This window comes from Clupea harengus, chromosome 23, assembly GCF_900700415.2.
Source record: "Clupea harengus chromosome 23, Ch_v2.0.2, whole genome shotgun sequence".
Taxonomy (NCBI): Eukaryota; Metazoa; Chordata; class Actinopteri; order Clupeiformes; family Clupeidae; genus Clupea; species Clupea harengus.
Window position 1 is genome coordinate 4,906,601 of NC_045174.1, and position 14,626 is coordinate 4,921,226.

Genomic DNA, 14,626 nt, shown 5'->3' on the forward strand with positions numbered 1-14,626 from the left:
GCACCTCTGACACGGACGGGATTAGGACCTACAGGTATTTGCTCAATACCATGTTAAGGCTTCCATGAGAAAGCTACCAACCATAAACAAGATTGGTCAAATTCTAACTGAAAACCTTACCCTTGCTTCAATTTTACAATCTTATATTTTACAACATATTTTATTTTGATTTCTCATTGTAATATGTTTAGCTCTACTATAACTTATTTGAGTTTTACATAATGACTTGTAGGTAGAATGGCAATGGAAAGAACGACTGGCAGGCATAGACAGAAATGAATAGAGATTCTGCTCAGCAACCATGCTTCATGCTTTTAGTATTTGACTCAGTATTCCCAATTATGTCGAGGTGGAAAGGGGTAATCGTGCATTAGGCAACCTTAAGTGTTCCAGCTTCCACATCAGCCAATCAGAGGAGCCCATCAAGCAGGAAAACATTCTTTAATTACAAATCCAGATCCATTTTACAGGGCACCAACATAACAGCCTTGGGAATAATATCACATAGTCAGGGAAACTGAAATCCAGAAATATTAAAAATCTGACTTGAGGGGATATTTGAACCCGCAAAAAAAGGTGTTATCTCCGTGAAGGGATATGGTAGACAAATATCTGAACTATTTATAAAACTTGCAAGTGTAAGCACTATAAAAGATTCAAATATTTAATCAATGTGCAGGCATCTGCAGTTATTCGGAAGTAATAGAAAATAAGATTGTGCAGTTAAATGATTTGATTAAAAATGGGATTTGCTCCAGATTATGAATATGAGATGAGCTCTACTGTAGGCATATGCACTGAGTAGTGACAAGGTATCTAAATATTGGGCACTTGAAGCTTATTACTAATGCAGACAGACACTTAGCTGGAAAGCATTGTGTATTGTAGGCCTACGGGGTCTGTGTTTTGTTTTGAAAAGAACAATGACCTAGTTGATATCCTTTAAGAGCTAGTTTTACATTGTAGTAAAACTTAAAAACTTTAAAAAAAAATGTATGAGATCATTTGACTTCCTTCTTATTGTCCAAGAATAGTGTATAGTTGCATTACAAATGATACACCTGTGCAAATATGTAGCCTAGGTTCAATGTTAATGTAATAGTTTTACATTAGAAGTTTAAAAACTTGTCAAAATATTCCCACATTATTTGCAGGCTTGTCTCCGAAGGATTCAGAGAAAGGGCTTTTGGGGGGCAATAACTATTATTACCCTGTGATACCTCCTGGTGAACAGTGATATCTCAGACATAACCTTCATTGAGAAAGGAAGCAGTTCACCCCTTCCCCCTAGTGGCAAATATAGAAAATATTGTTTACCGAAATAGCATAGATTATTTTACTTCTAAGGACAACACACCCCATCCATTCTCACAAATATTTCATTCAAGTTTGGCATTGAAAAGCTACGAAGCTTATTGCTGCCCAAAGACTGTTTTTATCTACACAAGAAACGCATTTCAATGCAACATGAAAGTGCTGTCACTGTCGTGTCTGAAGTTTACGCGTAAGACATTTCGTTCATAGGTAGAGCCCAATTGGCCCTGCGCTGGTGGCTCTCTCAGTTCACACGCAGTTGGGCCCCTGACGTACCAGTGCACTCTGGTTAGCTACGCACGCTTGGCGTAACAGTTATGCACTCGCGCCGAGCTCAAGTCGTCCAGCTGCACTGGCACAGGGACGTGAGGTTGTGCTCTTTTGCAGGTGGAGCGCTTGCATACCCCCATAAGCATATTTCAATATCACCAAGACAGTGAGCAAGTTTTTTCGTTCTTTGGGAACCGAAATGTTAACGAGGGGACAGTGAGAATCTACCGCATTTGTCACTAATGCTGGCTTTACTGGCTGGTGTTTTACAGCGGGGAGGAGGCTGTAACATAGCGCAAGATAATCTGTGACAGTCAATATATTTGCATGATTCCCACTGAGGTCCTCTCATAAACGCCAGACTGGTGAGAACGACAGCTGCGTTTACGGTTTTCGTCAGAGACGCGTGTCGATGGACGGGGCGCTTTTTCTCATCATACGAGTGCAGAACAATTCAGAACATTTGTATCGCATCATTGTTGAAATCACTCTTGGATATTGCTACAAACTGTAGCCTTTACTGTTCTCATTTGGAATCAGGAATACACACTATGGATAACTAAGGATCGGTAACATAAGGTGTTCATCAATAACATTTGGGTAAGTTTCACAGAAATAACGTTTTAATCCCATCCAGATTTAATAGGTTGTTTTCCTCTGTGTTGAGCATATGTTTCAGCAGGTTACAATAATTAAAATGTTTCATCAACTTCGATTAAATTGGACAAAGAGAGCATTGCTTGTGATCAGCGTATTTTGACAGCATGCATATGCTGCAGAGCAGAGGAGGTATTTTATAAAATTTTGACTGCATGGAGGTAAATGTTTTGGAACTCAGATATTTGTGAATTCCCGTGAAACATCCTGTAATAATGAAACAATTGTGTTCTTCCCCGTTACATCTCCCCCCAAATGAGCTTCTAAGTCGTATACACAATTTGACAAAAGTAGCCTAGTCCAATGTTTAAATAAGCGATTAGAGACCTAACATGTTGCAGATCACCTAACGCGATTTTGTTTGGCTATTATAGATATGTAACACTAATTTGCTGGTCAGTTTTTGACATAAAATTGCCTCTTTTGCACAAAATTAATCATATGCATGTCAGCAGAGTTGTTTCACTTCTGTCGGTGATTGTTTTTTTCCTGCTGTTTTCAACACGTGGAGTACCGTGAAGATATGTGTGGGCTGGCTCCCACGTAGTTCAACCTGCTTTATGATGTATCTCCTATTCTCCCTCAACTCCCATTAAGGACACAGACACAGCAGACTCCGTCGGGTGTAGGATGTAGGGATGATCCCTGTTCCGCGCTTTAAGGGTCAGCCGCAGCTGTGGCAGATGAATGCAGAGCCGCTTCCTTGGGTATGGATGATCCCCAGCAGCTCGGGATTGTGCCGGGTGGGTGCCGTTGTTCCCGCTCCGCTCTTGCTCTCAGCTCGCCCACCTCCGCTGCTGCAGGGGCTCTCTAGCTGGCAGCTGTCCTGTGATCCGTTCATTCCTTTCATAAGAATACCCCCACCTACAGAGCCAGCCATCAATCAGTTTCCACTTCCAAATGTCCAGGTATTGCTTCTGTCTTGATTATGGAAATTCCAACAATACAAAATAAGTTTGTCACCGTCTTCATAGTTATCTCTTCATATACACATAATAAGTCACGATGCATCTTCCCATACATGCTTTAGGCTACTCTAGATAAGTCTGCTGATGACATATTTTTTAGTAGCTTACTTTATTCCATAAGGATTCCACACATTTCATTAAATAAATAAATACATATATAACAGAATGGCGCTAAACTGATTATGTAAAGGAAGACGCAATCACACAGTGAAGGTTGCATTCTGGTGGAGATTGGAATGGAGTGGAGATTGGAATGTGTCTAAACACATATCCTGGCATAGCCTTGCACTAAGCTTGACTTCGTGTTTTACACTGAGGGCACATTGGTGCGGTGTTTGAGGGTAGATTTGTATGCACTGTGTGCCTTGCAGTGTCTTCCCAAGTCCACAAGAGGTGCTTTTTTTCGCACCAAGAGCTAAGAAGCACAATTTCCATGCGAGCACCAGGGCATGCAGAAGGGGCTTGATCAGGACTTCACAGGCATATTGATAATGATGTAGACCTTGACTTTTCATTGCACTAAGCAACATTTGCAGGCCCCGGATTTACGCTGTTGTGAGGGTAGGAGGGTCATTTAAGCAGAAGAGAAAATGAAGGGCGATGATGCAGCACTTGTGTTTTTTTTGCATTGCAAAGCTTTTTTTCCCCTCGAGTTTTCTGATAGATTTTTTAATGTGGCAGCCGCATGACTCAGTAAGCATAGCGAGTATCTCTTACAGCTGCACTTGTTATGGCCGTGAGTGTTTTTATCCCAGGCTTTGGGAAATAGACAAGACCCGTGGCTATCTTCACAATTTAAAACATTAGTCTGTGCTGGCCAAATATTGCCGTTAGTGAAAGTGATAGAACTGATTTAGAAAAATATTGAATCAATGCGTATAGTTAACTTCAGTCAAATGTTGTCTTCACTGCCAATGGTTCTTTCACACATATGACTAATTTAATCACTTTGGTGTGTGATATATATATATAGATGGCGTTTGTGTGCTCACATTGTACTAATATACTGATGTAATCACTCGTGTCTCTGCGGAGGATGGCATGAATCAACTCTTAGCGCCTGTACAGATTACCCTTGTAAGTGGAGAATAACAAAGAAACAAACAAACAAGCAAGGTCCTAAAATTGCCTGATGTGTGAAAGTAACTTAAAGTACAACTCATGTTATCAGTGTATTAACAAATTGTCATTTCATTTCTTTAATTATTCCCAGTTGTAATTTGAAAAAAATCCATGTGTACATGTGTCATATCCATGTTATTATTTATTTTATATAATATTACAGTTCGATCTACCATCGAGGCACCATGTTATGGGATTCCAGCCATCCAGAAGTGTGGAGTTGGTGCCCATCTTTCCCCGTGTGTACCGATCGGTGCTCCCTCCACATTTTAGAAAGGGCTGGGTTGAAAAGAGGGTCCCGGAATATAAGGTAAGCCATTTCACCATACATTGACAGATAGGATCAGGGATTGAACAGTAGTGCTTGTGTATTTTTTTTTGCAAGCATGACTTTAACATGTTGCCTTACTGTTACAGGTTTACCTAAACAACACCCTCGCTCTGGAGACCACCTGGTTAGGTCCCGAAGAAATAGGAATTTTCCAGAGGCAGGAGAAACCACTGCTGGTGACAAATCAAATGGCAATGAGCAGATCTAGGCCAGCTTCTGCCTCCAGGAATTTCCACACTCTGCTGTTGTCACCGCGCCGCATATCAGGTTGGTGTGGGAATGTATTACCGGCACCCTCTTTACCAGCCTGACCACCTAACCGACAACGTTTTTGTTTTGAGGTGTTTTCAGTGCCATGGTTTCAGGTCCAACTGATTAGATTATTTATTTATGTATTTCTGTTGCTGCACAGACTTAATCTTTCCTTTCAACCAGTCTCAGTAGAGAGGAGATAATGTCAGTCCACTTTTAACAGTCTCCTATAAACCATAAGAATTATTGGGCCATCTGTGCATGTGTTGTGTGTGGGAGTTGGGGAAAGTTCGTCCGGACTGCATTAAATGTTGATGGAATAGGACAGGCTGTATCTCTGAACTGTTGAAGTGCTGTTTATTGCAATGTGTTTGGAGCAAGGGCAGACACATTTCCATATTTACAGATCAGGTCATTATTATATAACCACAGTCATGTACGCTAACACCTTCAGACAGAACATGCCAATTGGTGAGCAAGAAAAATACCTTCCAAAAGCAAGGATTTGGACATAAACGAAGAACATTTGCACACACACAATGCTGCCCTGCCGTACATAAACAATTCCACTATTTGCAGATGATTAAAATCCGTATGTAAGGTCTGAGTTCAAGGTAGAAATCTTGTCATTCACTCTCGTGCTTTTTCCTAGTTGTGGGAATGTGAGAGACTGCTTGTGTTATTGACCATCATAATGCATTGCGGTTTGTACACGATTCACACAAGGAGGTGAAACAAGAATGCTTTCTTAGCAATAGGTCAAAGCTAGACTGATTGAAGGACTTTGATCTGTTTACTCTCATTAGCTTTCACACAACATTTAGTCCAGACACTATTGTACTCTCAGCTCAAATGGCCAAACCTTGTAACTTGGCGACTAACATTGCCCCTTAGTGCATCAACTGCATGGGTTTTTGCTAAAGTGGTGCCCAAGGCCAAAAACACATTCACATACAGTCATGTCAGAGCACATTAGCTTCTCCTTGAAACACTGAAACACTTCCCCGGTTAAGACCTCACTGCTGGAAGCCTGGGGGTAGGGCTGTGCTGGAGAGGGAGGCTGATTGCCCAACAAGAAGGTGGGCATGTATTGCAGTCCGCGCCGTAATTAAACAATCAATTACTTGTCGGCGTGATTGAGAGCTTGTCTGTGTGCGGTGTGGGCCACTTCACATGCTGCAAGGGAAGATCCTTCAGTGTAATGACCACATGTGTCTAGCTGCTGTCCGGTGACCGCCCTCCTGTCCCGGTCACTTCAGCATCCACTGAGTACTCATTGAGAGGCTTGGTCAGCACGGACGGGCATCTGATTGTTTCTCCCCCATGGATAACCAGGGCTACATCCACAGTCGTATGTCCCTGGGATCATTATGGGTCTAGCTGAACAGTAATCAGTTTCCAGAGCTTATTCATTTACTTTGAAGCTCCACATACAGTTGTCTGCGGCCTTCTATTAGCGGTGCTTCAGCGATTTTACAGATGGATTTGATGTGATGTGGTGCGATGATTGTTTGTTTCTGATTGGTTTTCATCCTTCCCTCTTTAGTTTGCCCACTGGGCTTGATTACTGTTAGAGGTAAGCTCAGGTAAATAGCGTACATGCTGTGCACGGGAAATAGGTGAACATTCAAATGAAGTCATTACAATGGGTGTCCTAATAATCGAGGCAGCCTGGTCTCACTGAAGTGTGTGCACTCGATGGGAATCATGCATTTTTAAAAACAGGAGAGCCATTACACCCTCAGAGAGTCATCTGTTTTAAACTACCAACAAACCCTGGGAAGTGTTCAAGCCCTGGCTGGATCGCTACCAGAGATGGTGATTATGTATGATTATGCATCACCAGGCCATGAGAGAAGAGGGTAGGAAAGTTCCGGCAAGTAACCCATATGTAAAGCATCTAAAAGTAGCAATCAATATTTCATGCACGTCATTTTCAGTCCATTTTCTCCCCATGTATCTGTTCGTAAGCCATCAGGAGCCACAGTCCAGGACCAGAGGCGTGTGAGCACGAGTGCAGTGTGTGCTTAAAGGTAGTTACGTATTCATGGCAATGAGGACACACGGAGACCAGCAGAGTGGGCAAACTTCACTCGTCTGCTTATTCGTCTGAATATTTCATCAAATGGAAATGTATGTTTTGCTCGCTGGTTCACAACATGCAAACATACCAAAACACACAGAGCAGTTTGTTGCCTGTCTGTCATGGAAATAGGAAAATCATGCAACCGTTTTGAAGACATGCTCTATCAGAGCATTTCCTATTTCAAACCTGTTTCCCATTCCTGTGCATGAAAAAAATGTCATATTCCAGAGTATCAGCTCATGTGTGTCTGAGATGCATCTGGCTGTGATATCCCTCCCTGGGAAAGGGGCCTACTTTAGAAGCATGCTCATTTTGAATGAAACAACCTTGAATGAACAAAATATTGTTATTTTACAGAAACAACAATTTAAGTATTTCCTGTTGTTAATGGGAGGAATCCTCTTTCAGATACCTTCTGTTTTCCCCAGATATGTTCTTTCCGAAGTATGAAAAGTATAGTCTTCTGTTTTGACATTAAGATGTCTCAACACTCGGATAATGAATGTAAAAGAGATTAGTATGCTGTCACTGCAGTAAGCCTGAAACAAAGTGGCTGTCATTGTTTCTTTAGTTAGTGCAGGTGTATTTTCTCTACTAGACTGTGGCAGGCCAAATCACCCCAGCTTACAGAACTACAAGAAAATAATGAGTTTTTAATATGATAATGGAGAGACATTATAAAGGAAATGATACAGAGAAATAAAGGACCAAATACTAGTTATCTTACGTGATATTCTTCTCATAATTATTCAGTAATTTATATAATGCATCACTCTCATTTGGAAGTCATTGAACTACAATTGCCAAGGTAACCTCTTGATAGTCTTTAAGCGGAACGCATATTGATCCTGTTTTTGCACCACTGACTCCTTTAGGTGAATATGGAGGACATTTAGCCAAGACAACCTGTGATGTTTCAAACTGAAATAAACTAGTCCAGTCCCTGCCATTTCTGGTTGGTGCCTCAGTCTGGCATTTAATAAAGAATTCTGTAAACAAAGTTGGGCAGATTGAATGCCTATTTTCAGCTTTGATAGGCCAGTTTCTCTCAAGGCTATTGGGGTGCTCATCTGAGATTGGCCATGTTTTAAAGCATATTATCTCATCACACACTCAGACATGCCGTGGCGGCCTTTACAAGCCAAAACATTGCAAGCGTGTGTTGTGCAAACAGCATGTCCTTGCTAGCGTGAGGTGCTCCATGTTTATGGGAAGTACTTTGTGGTTCTATTCAGATCATTTGCCAGCTGATATGTGTGATCGTCCGGATTATTCTATGCATGAGGAACACGCCTTACAAACACAATATGCAAACAACAGCGATCAAACCCTATTGTATAATTCAGATAGAGCATCCTGCCTAAAAGCAAATTCTATGAATAGCGGTATAATGGAATAAATTATTTATGGCCTCTGAATTTTTTGCTGTTTTTGCTTCTCCCCTCAACACAACTTTTGGAATAAAAAAAAAAAGAATCAAGGCTTTCAGTGGCACTCGATCCTGTGCAAGGGTTGTGGCTACACGCTATTGAAAAACATTTACCTCAAGTTACCATGCTCGAAAACCTGATACAAAACTCAAGGCATCTAATCTACTGTTAAATTGGGTAAAAGCATGTTAGTCTTGGATAGTTAGACTGGCTGCTTCCAGGAAAGGATATCTGTCTCAGTTTTCTATCCCAATCACTACCTTAAAACAATCAAGGTGTTTAAGTTGGACCCCACCTTGTGCTGTTCGAAGCTCTAAAAATCTAAGTGTCCTCTAAAGGCCATCTCCTGTAGATGACTGCCCCCCAGAACTGCCCCTAAACTCATATTTCTCATCTCAGTGCGTTTGCAACCCCTGGTTATTGACGGAGCCTAATGAAATGTGAAAAGTCACTCTGAAGCCCTTGTCAAGAAATTGCAGGTGCTGGAAAATTGATACGAAAGTTGATTGGTCGATTTGGGATGAACCAGTGAAGCGTTGTGCAGAAATACAGCAGTGTGTCTCTTGAAGGAGGGCTTAGGAGACTCCAAGGGCCCATCTACTAGAGCTGGCTCCTGGCTGCGCTCTTATGGACCAAGTTCATGCTCCCATTTTCTCACTTAGAAAACTCAGTATCCAAAATGAAAATATGAAAAATAGATTGATTTCATCACAGCTAAAATAATTCAATAAATTGCTCCAAGCTTATTCACCAGTGCAAAAGAAACAAGGGGGTGGTAGACACACAGACAGACGGGTAGGAACAGATTTCTACTAGAAACGTACTGTGGGTGAAAGTGACACCTTAAGAAGCGAGGTACAACACAATGCAACATCAAGCCATTATTCAGTCTTCACAACAGCACAGTCATAAATATTTCTGTTTACTTCGGCTGATCTGAGAATGTTAAGTAGAGCATGTCACCCTGAAGTGATTTACCGCATTTCAACCAGGCTATCGCCTCACATATGGTGAACACCGGTTCAAACAAAATTTGTTTCCGAATCAGCAGAAAAGTGTTAATTGGGAGCCGGCTGACTTTGAAGCCCATTGTGTGCGCTTCATTGATCGGAACGCCGGCGCCTGCCCTTCCGAGGAAAACTCCTATTTCCTGCTGCTGGAGAGAGCGGTGCAGTGTGGCTTCCTTCTGATGGACCGGGAGCAGGCAGTGTAATCTGCTCCTTCAGTGAGGTGGGGCATCCCCACCCCCACCCCCACCCCCACTCCCCCCCTCTCTCCTCCTTGAAGGGCCAGGCTCTTAGCTGTCTCATAGATTAGTGTGGGAAAGCACATCCAGGAATAGGTTGTGCTGATCCATTTCAGAGCAAAGGCCCTTGGCATTGTTATCAGGGCTTTGTTTAGCAAAACATATTTTATTACTAGCTGGGGTGGAGTGGGGGGTTGCAAGAGTGCAATAGAATATAAAGACTATGAGAGAATAAAGAATGAATTAAACACAAAGATTTCCCCACAGAGACCACATGAAAGCATAGGTTCAGTTGCCAGTTCATTATAGAGGCTATGCAAGGGGGACCTGAGCACGGAAACAGTGCAGAGGCAGTCTCAGGGCCATGCTGATGGATGGAGTATGGAGAGCGCAGAAAGAGAGTCGGCTGTTTCAGGACCACAGACATAATGGACAGCTCCCCCGTGTCTCAGCCTTCTCTAGATCTGCTTACTGTCAGCATTAGTGAGTGTGGGCTAACATTATCAGCAGAAATACCACAAAGAGAGCACAAAAATAACACTGCAAGTCCTTACTTCGTCTGTTTGGACAATTTACAGTCTGCTGTATGTAAAGAAAGCTTTTATTGAAATATCAGACAAAGGCTCTGTTTAAGGGGCTAATAAAGACTTATTTTCCTGGGTTTGCCTGAGACAGGACTGGGACATTTAAGTATTGGGGAGCGGTAATTGCCACCCCAGAGAGAGAAAGAGAGCGGGAGAGAGTAGGAGAGGGAGAGGGAGAGAGTTGGAGAGGGAGAGGGAGAGGGAGAGGGAGAGGCAGAGGGAGAGAGTGGCTCGTCTCTGCTAGAGTCATTTAAATGGCACAGACACTGATGCTGTTTAGTTTCTTTCTCTTCTGTTCTCCTCTGTTTCACTCAAGTAGTGCAGATCACCAGTCAGAAGAAGGTTACGACAGATACACTCAAATACAAAATAAATACTAAAAACTATCCCAACTAAATATTTGAAGATTTACCTCAAGTTCTGCCTGGGGCCGTCTTGTTTATCTTGCCTTTGGGGCGAGGCGCTATCAGATGCGTATACATAATTCACAATTCTCATTTCAAGAGGCGTCCACTACGGGGTTTGTCCAAATAATAGGGGTGTCATGCTATTTGTCACGTGTCCACAGCATCCACTGTGTCATGTCTTGTGGTGAGGTGTTAAGCTGAAGTTGTTCTGCTTTAATTTTTCATCACTTGGGGGGTGAGTGGTTTGCAGTGGAGTTTTCCCCAGTCCCCGTTCCTCCTTTATCTGGTGACAGGACTACTCCCTCATCTCTTACTCCTCTCTTTAAAAACATCTGTCTTTGCAGTCACTCTGCAGTGGCTTTGGATCGGGCTCCGTGCGAGTTATCCCTGGTGGCCTCATTTTAGTGGCACGCTCTTGCATGCTAACCATACTCCCTCAGATCTTCCCACTCGCCCCCATTAGATAAAGTGCTGCTCGTTTTGGGGGGGGGGGGGGGGTTGTGTGCGGGGTTAGTGTGGAGAAGCCACATTGTGATTGTAATTGTTTTAGGATGTCACCACCACTCTTTCTCTCTCTCTCTCTCTCTGTCTCTCTCTCCCTTTTTCTTTCTCTCTCTCTTTTTCTCAGACAGTTGCCTTTTCCTCTGGCTGTGTCAGACATCAGAGGGAATAGTTGTGATGTGAGGAGCATTCTGAGATCTCTCTGTTTTGCAGAGGGTTTATGTTGCCGATTGCCATTATCAAAAGTGTATCCTTAGGACTGGACCATTTTATGGGGATATGATAGAATACACACACATAAGCAGCACGTCTGCTACAAGCTATGTGAAAATATACTTTTCAAACAAACCTTTGTTCCAAGCTGGGAATTTTTTCAAAGTCGGTTTTATTCTAGTATGAGTGTACACAAACAGCAGTTCTATTGTGAGTTCTGCACAAGCTATTTTCCTTCCTAAACTCCTCCTTTGTCTCAAGTTCCTGCTGTAAAGTGCGCTGTTAAGAATGCTCACGGAAGAAATGTTTCATGCTGCATTCACATGTTCAGGAGTGTTATCCAACTAGGAAATAGTTTGTAATGCTTAATTAATATGTGTATTGTGTTTGGCACATTTGCTTGCAGAGATCCCCATTTGTGGACTCATGATTATAGTCTCATCTCTAGCTCCTGCAGTAAAGCTCTGTGATAGATGACTTCAGTCTAATAGACCCATCATTGAACTGAAGCAGGGAGATGAAATGAGAGGATAAATTCTATGAAAGCATCGTTGACAGCTATTTAATTGAGCAACAAAAGGGAGGGAACACAACACTGAGCAGGAAAAAAAAACAAAAAACAAAACAAAACAAATGATTTGCAGCCATCCGGTTGATAAAAGAGCATTTCTTTTTTCCACGACTCTCATGTTGACTTTAGCCACTTTCACTTTGGGCTGTCATTTGTGGGCCATGGAAACTAAAAAGCGGCTTTTCTCATCAGATGCAGTAGCGAGTAGGGAGTTCTCGTCTGTTTGATATGCAGGTGCTCACCAGGCTGCTAGCTCACCAACCACTGACTCATTACGCTTTTTTTTTTTTTTTTTTTTTCGGGCGGTGCCATCCACACCCGTTGCCAAGTTCTTCCTTTCCTCCTTATCAGAAGCTTTGGCTCCTGTCGGTAAAAGCCTCCTCATTACCGTCCCCTATTACAGGCGTCCTCTCCATCAGAGGGACCAGCCAGGAGAGGGTGGTGGTGGTGGCGGTGGGGGGGCTGTCGGGCTTAATTGGTACTCAAGAGTTTGGGTTTTAAAAGCATTTGCTGCAGCTGTGGACTGATGCCATTACACATTCTCCCCCTTGGAGGCTGGCGACTGCTCAGTCAATCATCTGTGCACCCCAGTTGCAATCCTGAAAGTCATCTCCGGTTAGTGTTGAAACAACCCACTGTACAGCTGCATGTAGCCTGAGTGCAGTCATGATTACATTTAAATGGCGGCATTTATTGATTCCAATGTCAAAGTAGTCTGAGTGAAATTAAACAGTGATACTGTCTGCAGCCATAGAACTCTCTTCTATGGTTTAGTTTACAATAGATATGATCATTGTTAGAACACATACAGTAGATCTGTGTTAATGACTGCATCATTGAAACAAGTCCAAACCACGAGACAATGCAAAAGCTATACAATCCAGCACAGTTAAGATATAGGACGTTTTTCTGAGTGGGTGAATATCACAGCGTGCAGACGTGCTTTTAAGAAGGTTGACTCTGGCCTCTTTCACGAGTAGACACGAACATGGGAAAGTCATTTCTACCTGTAAAACAAAAGAGTTCTCATCCCCGATCACAAAAAGCACTTCACCCCACAGTAACTGTCTGTCTCTTAGTCGTGGTAAAGATACCCAGGGAGCCCCCGGTGAATTCTATCTGTATTTCTTTGCCAGGCTGTCCGGTGGCTATTAAGCGAGTGCGCAGCAACAAGAGGATAGCTCTGGCGGCGGCGGCCATGATGGCCATGGAATCCGAGGTGGCCCGGGGGCCCTCAGCCTCCTCAGCCCACCCCCTCCACCTCCTCTCCCTGCCCATCAAGATCCCCTTCCTCTCTCCTCACAGCCCAGGTAAGCCCCTTCCTTTCTCTCCTGCTTTGGCGGTACATCCTGACCTGATTGGGAAGATTGCGGAGACTATAATTAGCATGGGGTCGCTTTTTTCCCTCCCCTGCTAAGGTTGTGATATTCTAATTGGTCGATTGTACTTGCAAATGCTTTGGGTTATGCAAATGACGCATTGAGCAGCTAATGTTTGTTTTTATTTGCGAGGCGGTACAGCTGCAGGTTTTTACCCATCCATGGTTTCAGGTTGAGCTCAGATACGCCAGTGAGTTGGTTTAATGAGAGCTGGTATCTCCAGGTGACTGGTAGATCGCAGCGCGGCATACATTGTTGTGGCCAACCTCAAAGCAGTGAACTTTCTCACGGCTTGTTGACTTTTTTTTTCACACGAGTAAACGTCACAAGCTGAAGGACCGTCACAAGCTGAAGGGCCATCTTGTTGTAAGTGTGTGTTCTGGAGCCGGGGCTTTTGGGCACACTGACCCTGGTGCTTCTCCCCAGATGAAAGATAAGAGGTGGGAATTTCTCTCAGCTGAAGTGGACGCGTTTAAATCAAGGGTCAGCGTGTAATGACTGAATGAAGAGAAAGGATTGAGTGGGATGGTTCCTTCGCCAGAGGAGTCAGGCCATGGCTGTGTATCTCTCATTTCCACCCTTTGTTCCCTCCCTCTTTCATTCTGTTCTCTCCTCTCATACAAATGGATAGAGATACTTTTTATTTTTTTTCACCTCAGCTTTTGTATGTGTGTTCCTGATTCACCATACAAATACAGTAGATGGCCACTGATTCACCATACAAATAGATGGCCGCTGAACCAAGACTGCAGACTGTGCTGAATGCAAATAAAGGGGAAAAAAGGTGGGGGTAGAGAAAGATAGATAGAGAGGGAAAGAGGAAGAGAAGAACAAAAGATTATTACATTTCAGGCAATTCCCTTTCATACATCTCTGCTGAGACATTGACTGGCTTAATGTTACCTTGAGTACGGACAGAAGAGTGACAAAGCTGTCTCCTCTCACATTATTTTGACTCGACCTTTAAGATTTTTTCCCCCCGAGAGACAGCATTCAAACTCCACAACAATTTGTCTGCAAAGTCCCATTTGGGAGAAAAGCCTTTTCGTCATTTAAGCCTGTCTGTAGTGTTAGGGGCTGTAATTTATTCTAATTGTTGCAGGAGAAGTAACATTACTTTTCAGTTTTCATTCCATTAAACAGGCCAGGCAGGCCTGACTGAGCTCACTGAGCTGCATTGCAATGCAGTGTGGGTGCCCTCTCCTGTGACTCCCTTACAACCTCTCATAAAAGCATAGGCAGCTTAATGGAAGACCCACACAGACATTCACCTGGAGTCATATTGATTAATTGAT

The 14,626-nt window shown here is 43.0% G+C and overlaps 1 protein-coding gene across 1 annotated transcript; it reads left to right on the forward strand.

The window, feature by feature from the left end:
- Positions 1–1,571: 1,571 nt before the first annotated feature.
- LOC116218645 (transcription elongation regulator 1-like protein) lies at positions 1,572–14,167 on the forward strand. The gene is made up of 5 exons (XM_031560961.2): positions 1,572–2,184; positions 2,839–3,149; positions 4,495–4,641; positions 4,749–4,929; positions 13,089–14,167. The coding sequence occupies exons 2-5, from the start codon at positions 2,880–2,882 to the stop codon at positions 13,367–13,369; spliced, it is 879 nt and encodes a 292-aa protein (XP_031416821.1). The 5' UTR covers positions 1,572–2,184; positions 2,839–2,879; the 3' UTR covers positions 13,370–14,167.
- The last annotated feature ends 459 nt before the right edge of the window (positions 14,168–14,626 follow it).